Source organism: Salvia miltiorrhiza, chromosome 1, assembly GCF_028751815.1.
Source record: "Salvia miltiorrhiza cultivar Shanhuang (shh) chromosome 1, IMPLAD_Smil_shh, whole genome shotgun sequence".
NCBI lineage: Eukaryota > Viridiplantae > Streptophyta > Magnoliopsida > Lamiales > Lamiaceae > Salvia > Salvia miltiorrhiza.
This window is the reverse complement of record NC_080387.1, coordinates 73,660,978-73,672,889: the sequence shown is the minus strand read 5'-3', so window position 1 is coordinate 73,672,889 and position 11,912 is coordinate 73,660,978. Positions and strand designations below refer to the sequence as shown.

The 11,912-nt window shown below is 38.1% G+C and overlaps 1 protein-coding gene across 1 annotated transcript; it reads left to right on the top strand.

Annotated features, from left to right (window-relative positions):
- Positions 1–957: 957 nt before the first annotated feature.
- Positions 958–11,241, top strand: LOC131005862 (ABC transporter B family member 20-like). The gene is given in 14 exon segments (XM_057932963.1): positions 958–1,806; positions 5,301–5,355; positions 5,446–5,621; positions 5,738–5,938; positions 6,395–6,654; positions 6,737–7,047; positions 7,130–7,350; positions 7,436–7,723; positions 7,725–7,777; positions 7,978–8,740; positions 8,742–8,769; positions 8,916–9,157; positions 9,316–10,326; positions 10,328–11,241. Coding segments are annotated over 14 exon segments (4,200 nt in total). The 5' UTR covers positions 958–1,434; the 3' UTR covers positions 10,547–11,241.
- The last annotated feature ends 671 nt before the right edge of the window (positions 11,242–11,912 follow it).

The window sequence follows — 11,912 nt, the reverse complement described above, 5'->3', positions numbered from 1 at the left end:
TAAGCTCTTAAATAAAGAGCATTTTAGAGTTGATTTTTTTTTTTTTTTTGATCGGGCAAAGTCATGTTAGATGTTAGTAATTAGTTCCCCATCCACTCCAAGAACCACCTTATCTCTCCATTCACCAAATCCACCTTATATCTCCAATCTCCAATTCGCTCCGAAGAGGGATCGAACCCGGGTCACTTCACTTAAGTGAGGACCCGGTGGCCAGTGAGCTAAGCCCCCTGGTTTTTTAGAGTTGATTTGCTAATTTGCTTACCGAAGTAATCAATCCTATACTGAATACCTTCTTATACTGAATACCTGTTTATAATCGTTACTCTGTAATTTGTTTATATTAACACGACTTTTGTTGATTTTATCAATATTTATTTTAAACAATTTTTAATTGTGCATATGCGTAATTTTTATTCATTCATCAGATTTAATCACTATAAAAAGTAAGCATGCAAAATAAGATATAAAGAAAATGTGAGTTACTAAAACAAAAATGAATAAAAAATTATTTTCTTATTTTTTTCCCATAACCTTTAAAATTGAAAAAAAAATACATCATCTTTCGATTTTTTCTAATTTTTCCATCAGTATGAAATAACTTCAAATAGAAGTTGATTTTAGAACTTTTGGCTTAGATTTGTTGATACCTAAGCCGATGCATCGACTTTATTATGTCACATTTATTATCCGTCATGCTTAGGTATCAACAAATTTAAGTCAAAATTCCTAAAATCAACTTTTATTTGGGGGAATTTCATATCCGTGGGAAAAATCAGAAAAAATCGAAAGGTGATGTATTTTTTTTCAAATTTTAAAAGTTATGAGAAAAAATCAGAATTTGCTGAAAGTTCGTGTATTTTGTGGCAAATATCCCATAAAATAATGGTAACTTCCCGTTTTGAGAAAAAATAATATCGATAGATATACGGCACATGTATGCGTGTGTACAGCTGGATCTTCAATGCTTTTCCGCTTTCCCAGCTCCCCTTTTTTTAGTTTAGCTCAGACCTCCGACGACCGTTGTTTTGACACTTTTTTGACGTTCTCTACTTTTAGAGAGAGAAAGTGAGAGAGAGAGAGACAGCAATTCAATTCAATTCCCTCACAAATCTCTCTCTTCGTTCTCGCCGCCGTTGCCAGCCACCAATCACCAGACTCCGCCTCACCAGTCAACCCAGCTCCTCCCGCCTTCTTTGACTCGGTCAATCCCCCAACTGCAACCACTCGAATTTTTCACCACCACCTCAAAAAGGTGGGGAAACCACAGCTGCAGCAATCAGCAGCGCCTCTGCGATTCCCGATCTACTCTCGCTCGAGCTGGAATTGAAGGAAAATACAGCTTCGTATGCTGTGTGTGACTGTGTGAGAGTGACCTAGGGTTTTGATATTTTTTTTTTGCTGGTGGAGCAGTTTTCGCTGATTGAGTAGGGCAAGATGATGATCTCCAGGGGTTTGTTCGGGTGGTCCCCGCCGCACATACAGCCGCTGACGCCGGTGTCGGAGGTGTCGGAGCCGCCGGAGTCGCCCTCGCCGTACACGGATATGGGGACGGGCGAGGCGGAGCCGGTGGAGATGGAGGAGGAGATGGACGCCGAGAACGAGGAGATGGAGCCGCCGCCTGCGGCGGTGCCGTTCTCCCAGCTGTTCGCCTGCGCGGACCAGCTCGACTGGGCGCTCATGTTTGTCGGATCTCTTGCTGCGGCTGCGCACGGCACCGCGCTTGTTGTCTACTTGCATTATTTTGCTAAGATTATACAGTTGCTCCGGCATGACTATAGCGATGAGCTGTTCGACAGGTTCACTGAGGTAATTTCGTATGAAGACTCTCGAATTTATGTGCTGGCAGTGCTGCTGAGTTTTTTAGTTATAGATGTGCTAGCATAATTGGGTTCAATCACGGAGCAAGTTGGAATTTCGTGGGGTATCTATCTTAGTTTTGGCTTATGTAGGCATTATCTTGAATAGATTCTTCATGGCATTATCTTAACTAAATCCTTGTAGGATTGTTGCTGGGTGGGTTGTGTAAGTTAACGCATCTAATGTGTAGGGTATCCACGTATGTCCTTTTTTGTTAATTACTCTGATGATCTCACTGGAAGTTTTTTAACATCTGTGATTTGGATAATTTGATGGAAGATGTGATTTCCTATATCCAATAATCACATCGATTGATGAATTTGATTACAAGATTGCTGGAATTATAGGTTGTCATGCGATTGACACTCAAGTTAATGAAGATAATTAGTAATAATTCTAGTTTTGGTGCAAAAATTTAATGTATTTTCGTGTTTTGGTCGACTTGAGAAATGCAAGCCTATCTGAGCTCAGCCCACTTGATATTTCTGATGGCAGTCAATTCTCAAGGAAAAGGCAGTTAATGGTCTTCCATGGTGGGATTTATTTGATATAGACTTGATGGAATATATGGTTTCATTTGTACCTAGGTGCAATTTTGGAAGTCTTTGATGGATAGAGGTTTTCTGTTTTGACTGTTTTTCTGGTTTAGGCTATGCAAGAGTCTTGAGATCTGCGGTGTTGATCTGAATCCCTGTTACATATTACTTGGTAATAAGTACTTGTGTATGATGTATCTACATGTTGCCTACGTGCTTGTTTGTTCTCGTGATGGTATTTTGTCACATATTCAAGTTGTCTTGTACTACTGGTGTTTGAACAGCGGAGGTTGATATCTTTTGAGATATATTCAGGTGTTTTAGTTGAGGTTTGTGAATGATAATACCTGGAAAGTTTAAGATCTATTTTTTTTTTTTGTGGGGGGGGGGGTGGGGGAATGGGGAGGGTTTTATTTTATTACATAATTTACATGTAATTTTGTTGTTGTGTTTCATCCTAGTTGGGAAGTGAGTTTTTGCACTTCCCTAATAAATTTCTGAAGCAGTGTTCTATTGCTTGACTGATTACAACATATTTCCTTTATGCTAATAGTTGTAAAAATCAGGCTTTCATTTGCCTTAGTTCCCATTAATTCTCCTTTTATTAGGTAAATTTTAGGCTGAAATTTAGGAAAAACATTTAACACTCTTCAAATTGAGTTTCTTTCCGTCACTTGTCATGAAAGTGTATATGGCTTGTGAGGGCCGTGCTGATAAGGTTAAGAGACTAGAGATTTAGTCATTTTACAGCAAAATAACTATGGGGACTTGAGATGGCCGAAAACTAGAAAAGCCATCTTTCCCTCCAAAGAGATGACTGGACGAGCTAAAAAGCTTACTAACATCATTTCAAGCAGAATTATTCAATATCCTAATCTTTTTAATCAGGACAAGTATGTGGCGCCATTAGAATGTACTCCCTCCGTCCCACTAAAGTGGCTTGTATTCCATTTTGGGCCGTCCCACTATAAGTGGCCTATTTCCACAAATGGAAAACTTTAACCCTTTAAAAAGTGTAGGCCCTACCACTTTTAACACATTTACACCTTCTCCTTAATTCCTGTGTCGAAAAGTTTTGAGCCACTTATAGTGGGACGGAGAGACTATTAATTAAGGAATTTATAATATGCATATGTATATATATTTTATATCAAGTATTGCTTGGTCTTATATTATTTTGGTTGAAATATTCAACTTTCTTACAACCACTGGATTGTGAGCAATTTGCTATTGGCATTGGTAATGGCATAAACAGCTTGTTTCAACATTCATAAGATTCATTGGCTTCATACTTTCCGATTTCATAGAGGATAGTAATAGCAGGGATTACCATGTAATTTATGGACATTCATGCATCATATTCAAATTAGAATTTTCATGTCCTTTCACCATACTGTAAAGGACAATAGGGCTTTTATTTGATGTACTAATATCTTTTAGGCCAAATTTATTTCTTTCCTGATGGCAATGTTATCAATGGCGGATGGCGGGTCATGGCGGTTTGCCAGAATTCCACCATAAGTTTATGGCGGGTTATGGCTGATGCATGGAAAATCAAATAAAATCTATATAAGAATTAACAAGTTAAAATTGCAGAAATTTTATTGTGTAATAGAAAACTGTATAAAGTAACACTGTGTTAAGTATATAGAAAATAATGCAGAACAAAATTGTGCAGAAAGAAAAAACTCTGTGAAACATATATTGCAGATTAACTGGCCACAAAAAAAAAAAAAAACTGGTGCGGGAGGTCGATGTTCGCGTCGCCAGTGAAGAGTGGAGTGAGAATTGGCGAGAAATGAGAATGAAGGAGAGAGGGAAGTCGTGATACAGTCATACATACTTTCTAAACCCTAAGTTGGAGGTCGGGTCAGGGTTGGTTTAACCCAATAACTAATACTATATCCACTCAACCTGCCATGACTGCCATGCCATTGTGGCCGCCACAAGGAATCTGCTATGCCATGAGGTGGCGGCAGAATCCTCAAAAACCGCCACTGCCACGTGCCATAACCTTTATTTGATAACCCTACCTGATGGTTGTAAGATGATTGAGTTATTGTTATCTAGTAACGGGTAATCTTAGCCTCTATCCTGGTTAACTGGTGTAAATTTTTTGCCACACAAGGAACAAGGTAAGTTTGTGCTGTTGACTACATATACGCAAATTAAGAATGTCTATAAATGTTAACTGTTAATGTTAATTTATCAAAAAAAAGAATGTCTATAAATGCTCCCCCGCGAAAAAAGGTTCTTAAATGTGGGTTTTGCTTTTATATCTCTATAGAAAATTTAAAACAAGCTAGAATCTTGAAGTAATCAACCCCCTACTTGTGCAGCCTTCTGGTTTCTCCATTATCCTTACTGAGCAGTGCGGCAGTACCCTTCAGTCGGCTTCTTTTTTGGGATTTGGGATTCCTTACCCTTTTGTAAACAATTATTACTCATAATTGATTAAATTCTATGGTCTCTTATTCACTCACATACATAGCAAAAGAAAAAGTCACATGCACGACTTGGAGAATAAGCGTTTAAGGGACTAACTGAGAAATTAAGTTATTAAGTAGATTTTACTTTAAACCTCAGTTGGAAAACTTGGACACGAGGAGAAGTTTGTTATGGAAACCATAACAGCTAAAAGTGTGTATTGGTGAATTATTTATAGAAAGTGAATTCCTGCTTGAGTAACAGGTATTTACATTACTTCTAAGTTTAGTTTTTTTTTTTATATATATTTTTTTATATTTTCAATTTAATAAATGTCCGCTTAACTGTACTATCTCAGTCAGGTGTAGATCATTGTTATAACCTTGTTCATATGCACTCATGGTTTGGATGGTAGGGAAGATTAATTATCTTGTGAGGGGATTGTGGTTCACTACTAACAATCTTTTGAAACCTTTTCAGCTTGCTTTAAGCATTGTATATATTGCCGTGGGAGTTTTTGTTGCAGCCTGGATAGGTAAGTAGATGTTGATAACTGTCATAATGTTCTATATTTCTGTTTGCTGCTTCAATATGCTAATTTTCAGCATTCTCAATTTATCTTCAGAGGTGTCATGCTGGATACTTACTGGGGAACGGCAGACTGCTGTGATAAGGTCGAAATATGTTCAAGTTCTACTTAATCAGGACATGAGTTTTTTTGACACCTATGGAAACAATGGAGACATTGTGAGCCAAGTACTGAGTGATGTGCTGCTCATCCAATCCGCTCTCAGTGAAAAAGTATATTTTGCCTCTTTTCAAAATTTTCCTTTTCATTGTGGTTTTAGGCTTTTAGCCTGTTTTTACTGGTAAAAACAAGTTCTGTTTCTGATGTAGACCTGCACTTAATGTTACAGGTGGGGAACTATATTCATAATATGGCTACTTTCTTTAGTGGTCTTATTATTGGATTTGTCAACTGCTGGCAGATTGCCCTAATTACTTTAGCTACTGGGCCACTGATAGTTGCTGCAGGAGGGATTTCAAATATCTTTTTGCATAGACTTGCTGAAAATATCCAAGATGCTTATGCTGAGGCGGCAAGCATTGCGGAGCAGGTTTGATTCTCAATCTCCAGTCTGCTTTGTTGCCGGGACTTGTAGCAAAATTCCTTATCATCATAACTGCGTAATTGTGTTTTTAACTCAACCTGTCTTTTGGTACTGATTTAAAAAAGCAATTAAGTGATTTCCTAAAAGAAGTTCTGGCTCACTATGTTTACGTGTCATTGAATAATACTCTTTTCAGTTCTAGCTTAAGTATCCTGCAGTTAGGGAATTGATTTAAGCGCCAGTTAATTTTGGATGTAACGTATTTGCCTGACAGTATGTTATGGTATCCATCGAAGTTGAATTTCATTTATCATTTCAGTTAGTTACTGCAGGGCAAGCAAAATGTTATTTGCGACGAGATCTGATATTGTACTTGCATTCTGTATGCTGGCTAAATGCTTCTTGCATAGTTGGCTTCAAATGTTTTTTTCCCCTTTTTAACCCTTTATTTATATTTAACAGGCGGTCTCTTATATCAGAACCTTGTACTCATTTACCAATGAAACCTTGGCAAAATATTCATATGCAACTTCACTTCAAGCTACTCTTAGATATGGAATATTGATAAGTCTTGTTCAAGGGCTTGGACTTGGTTTCACGTATGGACTTGCGATCTGTTCTTGTGCCTTGCAACTTTGGGTGGGAAGGTCCCTTGTCACACATGGAAGAGCTCATGGTGGAGAAATTATAACTGCTCTATTTTCTGTTATATTAAGTGGCCTGTAAGTGACTTCATCACTTTTAATTCTTTTCCATATCTAGTGAATGATTCTACTTTCTAATAAATGGACTTGTGTATGACAGTGGACTGAATCAAGCAGCTACAAACTTTTATTCTTTTGAACAAGGCAGAATTGCTGCCTACAGACTATTTGAGATGATAACTCGGTCATCCTCCACTGTTAATCATGATGGGTTAACTCTTCCTTCTGTTCAAGGGAACATAGAGTTTCGAAATGTATATTTTAGCTATTTGTCCCGCCCTGAAATCCCGATTTTGAGTGGGTTTTATCTCACTGTGCCTGCTAAAAAGGCTGTAGCACTTGTTGGCAGAAACGGCTCTGGAAAAAGCAGTATCATACCACTTATGGAGCGATTTTATGACCCTACCTTAGGTATTATAATAGCCTCACTAATTTCACATTTGTTGTGGATTATCTCATTCACAAGTTATACTAACCTTTTTCCTTGTTGCAGGTGAAGTTCTTTTGGATGGCGAAAATATAAAGAACCTCAAGCTGGAATGGCTAAGAAGCCAAATTGGTTTAGTTACCCAGGAACCTGCTTTACTGAGTCTGAGTATCAAAGATAACATTGCTTATGGACGAAATGCTTCTATTGACCAAATTGAAGAAGCTGCTAAAATAGCACATGCACATACATTTATTAGCTCTCTCGAAAAAGGATATGATACTCAGGTATTTACCTTCATCTACATGTCTATATATCAGTTTTGCCTGGTCCCATTCCTGTGGTGCATTATGAAATTCTGTTTTATTATAGGTTGGTAGGGCCTCTCTGATGATGACAGAGGAGCAGAAGATTAAACTTTCTGTTGCTAGGGCTGTGCTGTCAAATCCATCTATTCTGCTCCTGGATGAAGTCACTGGTGGACTTGATTTTGAGGCTGAAAGATCTGTTCAGGAAGCTCTGGATGTCCTCATGTTGGGCAGATCAACAATAATAATAGCTAGACGGCTAAGTCTTATTAAGAATGCTGATTATATTGCTGTAATGGAGGAAGGTCAACTCGTTGAAATGGGTACACATGAAGAATTAATGAACTTGGATGGGCCTTTATGCAGAACTGCTCAAATGTGAAGAAGCTACTAAACTTCCACGAAGGTAAAGTGAACATGGCTAACAATTTTTCATTGCAACAAGATGAGCCTTGTACAAAATGTTTACAAATTAACAAAGTACACCATAAGATTGATTCATACAATCATATAAACTCTTTCCAAATTATGATGATGTTATTTCTGCTTTACTTACCAAATTACTAAATACTAATGACATCATGGGTGTCTGCAATCTATATTCAGGATGCCAATGAGAACGTACAAGGAAAGCTCAACTTTTCAGGTTGAGAAAGATTCTTCTGCAAGTCGCATCTTTCAAGAACCATCATCCCCAAGAATGGCTAAGTCACCATCTCTCCAGAGAGTTGCTGGCGGTCATATGGTTCGACCTGCTGATGTTAGTTATAGCTCTCAAGAGTCTCCACGAGTTCTTAGTCCACCCCCAGAAGAAATGATGGAAAATGGTGCTTCCATGGAAATGACAGATAGAGAACCAACAATAGAGAGGCAGGATAGTTTTGAAATGAGACTGCCAGAATTACCCAAGATCGATGTTAATTCTGGTCAGCGACAAAAAAGTGCTTCTGATCCTGAATCTCCTGTTTCTCCGCTTTTGACATCCGACCCAAAAAATGAACGTTCTCATTCACAAACCTTTAGTCGACCACTCAGTCAATTTGATGATATTCCTATGACAATGAAAGAAAGCAAGGGTACATCTCTAGAAGAACCATCCCTCTGGAGGCTAGTAGAACTTAGCCTTGCAGAATGGCTTTATGCTGTTCTTGGAAGCACTGGTGCTGCGATCTTTGGTTCTTTTAATCCCATCCTTGCTTATGTTATTGCACTTGTAGTAACAGCGTATTACAGAAAAGATGGACATAAAAATCATACACATGAAGAAATTAACAGGTGGTGCTTAATCATAACTGGCATGGGAATTGTGACGGTGGTTGCTAATTTTTTGCAGCACTTCTACTTTGGTATAATGGGAGAAAAGATGACCTGAGCGTGTTCGAAGAATGATGTTTTCAGGTATGTGATATATAACTTGGAATTTGTTATGTGATAATCTTGTCTTTCTATTCCATTGTTCTGATAGGAAGAGTTTGTGAAATCTTAAGCATGCTGTACGTGTTTGTATTGATGAACACTCTTGTTCTGATTGCCTTCTTCAACAGCAATGCTTCGTAATGAAGTTGGATGGTTTGATGAAGAGGAAAATAGTGCTGATAACCTGTCAATGCGATTGGCCAATGATGCTACTTTTGTGAGAGCTGCTTTTAGCAACCGGCTTTCAATATTCATACAAGATAGTGCAGCTGTTATAGTTGCTGTCCTCATTGGGATGTTTCTGCAGTGGCGACTGGCACTCGTGGCCTTGGCTACTTTGCCCATTCTTATGGTTTCTGCCATAGCACAGGTACAAATAACAGAATGAAAGGCTCATTAATTGGTTATTGGTAACATAATATGATAATAATCTGCATACCAGTGGTCTACAGACATTTATAACCAGCATAATCTTCATACACCAAATTTACTTTGAGACTGAACTGAGTTTCAATTTTAATCTTACAGAAACTATGGCTTGCTGGATTTTCGAAGGGTATCCAGGAGATGCATAGGAAGGCATCTTTGGTCTTGGAGGATGCTGTTCGGAATATCTATACTGTTGTAGCATTTTGTGCTGGTGACAAGGTGATGGAGCTCTACAGAGTACAACTTCGGAAGATTTTCAAGAAAAGCTTTCTCCAAGGCATGGCAATTGGTTTTGCGTTTGGCTTTTCTCAGTTTCTTCTGTTTGCGTGCAATGCTCTCCTTCTTTGGTACACTGCTCTTTGTGTGAAAAGGCGGTACATGTCTCTGGGGACAGCTCTAAAAGAGTACATGGTATTCTCTTTTGCAACATTTGCACTAGTTGAACCTTTTGGTTTGGCCCCGTATATTCTTAAAAGGAGGAAGTCCCTGATATCCGTGTTCGAGATAATTGATCGAACCCCTAAGATTGACCCTGATGATAATTCTGCCCTAAAGCCTGCAAATGTTTATGGAAGCATTGAGTTGAAAAATGTTGACTTTTCGTATCCGACTAGGCCGGAAGTCTTGGTGCTCAGCAATTTCAGTCTCAGAGTTAATGGTGGGCAAACCATAGCAGTGGTTGGTGTTTCAGGGTCGGGAAAGAGCACCATTATATCTTTGATAGAAAGGTTTTATGATCCAGTTGCTGGTCAGATATTACTAGATGGGCGAGATTTGAAATCTTATAATTTGAGATGGTTGAGGAACCACTTAGGTCTTGTTCAGCAGGAGCCCATCATATTCTCGACAACCATCCGAGAAAATATCATATATGCAAGGCATAATGCAAGTGAAGCAGAAATGAAAGAGGCTGCGAGGATAGCAAATGCTCATCATTTTATAAGCAGCTTGCCTCATGGTTACGACACCCATGTAGGTATGAGGGGTGTGGATTTGACTCCTGGACAGAAGCAGAGGATTGCAATTGCTAGAGTTATTTTAAAGAATGCACCCATTTTGTTGTTGGATGAAGCTAGCTCATCAATAGAATCTGAATCGAGCCGGGTAGTTACAAGAAGCTCTAGACACTCTTATTATGGGGAACAAAACAACCATTCTTATTGCACATCGAGCAGCCATGATGAGACATGTTGACAATATAGTTGTACTCAATGGTGGACGAATAGTGGAAGAAGGGACTCATGATACGCTGATGGCAAAGAACAGTTTATATGTACGCTTGATGCAACCTCACTTTGGTAAAGGAATGCGCCAACATAGGCTTATTTAGATGAGCGCCACAACATTTTCTGATGGTTGACATGTAATTTTGGTCCATTTCCACTATGTCAACTTTGGTTGGATTATGAAGCCACGAGTTTGTAGTTTCTACGAACACACCAAGCTGAGCCAAGTATCGAAAATGTTGATGGTCTTTCTGGAGCGATGGCGAAAGAGCTCCTCTTGGCATGTCTAGGTGCGGCCACTGCAATATGTTTGGTGAGGAACGTAGAATTGGCTGGTTTTCTTAATCCTATATGAATATATTTTGCAAGATTAGATGTGTATTCTTTTGGAGGCGGGCGGAATTATCTTAACATGATTCTCAGAGGTAAATTGATTTGGTAGTTAAGGAGTGGTACGAGCTAAGCTGTAGATCTTTTCTTCCTTTTTTTGAGGTTTCATGGTGATGAGTGTGTTAGTATTCGTTTTCTTGTTTTTTTTTTTTTTTTTTTTTTTCTTGGTGTTTTTTTGAGTGAGGTTAATCAGCTTTAGTTTTGTATCATATCATGCCCTGCCTCTACCTATTTACAACTTCATTTTGCTGTACATGTAAGTGAAATTGATCGACTATAGTGAGGCATTCTTTGTAAGCTATTTGTACAGAAGAGGTCAGATTTTTTATATTTTTTTTGAATTTTTGTCTGCCTTTATTTAATGGTTTTTAGTGAGTTTGAGTTTTTATGGAGCCCAATTTGTGATTTAGTTCGATGTTTTTAGGTTGTTTCCATTTTTATCTTTTCACTTGGCGGTATGTATGTTTGTTTAGTGTGAGATTGTTTTTTATCGTGAGATTGATGAGTTTTGAATCCAAATCCATATTTTAGTGTTATATTTGTAATTGCTTTGGTAAGTTGTAATTACATGCATGAATCGAAACCCATATTTTAGTGTTATATTTGTAAATGTAATTGCTTTGGTAAGTTGTACTCCTTCCGTTCCGCTATTGTTGGTCACATTCTTTTCGGCACGAAGATTAAGAAATTGAGTGATTATGTTTTAATTGAGTGTGGCCCACCAAAATTAGTGAGTAATTTTGGCATTTTTAGAGAGTGGTCAACAATTGTTGACTTAATTAGTGAGTAATTGTTAACTTTATTAAAATAAACTGTCATTTTTAGAAAGTGGCCAATAGTAGTGGGACAAACCAAAAAAGAAATGTGGCCAACAATATTGGGACGGAGGGAGTAATTACATGCATGCCGTTAGATGTGTTTGGATGTTACTCATTTTACACTCTTGACATATTATTCTTAATCTTCGTGTTCTTTGTTATTGTGTCATTATAAGTGAGACGGAGGAAGTATTAGTTATTTTCGAAGAAATACAAAATGACTTACTAATTAAGCGTTCTTTGGTTATCAGTAAGACAAGAA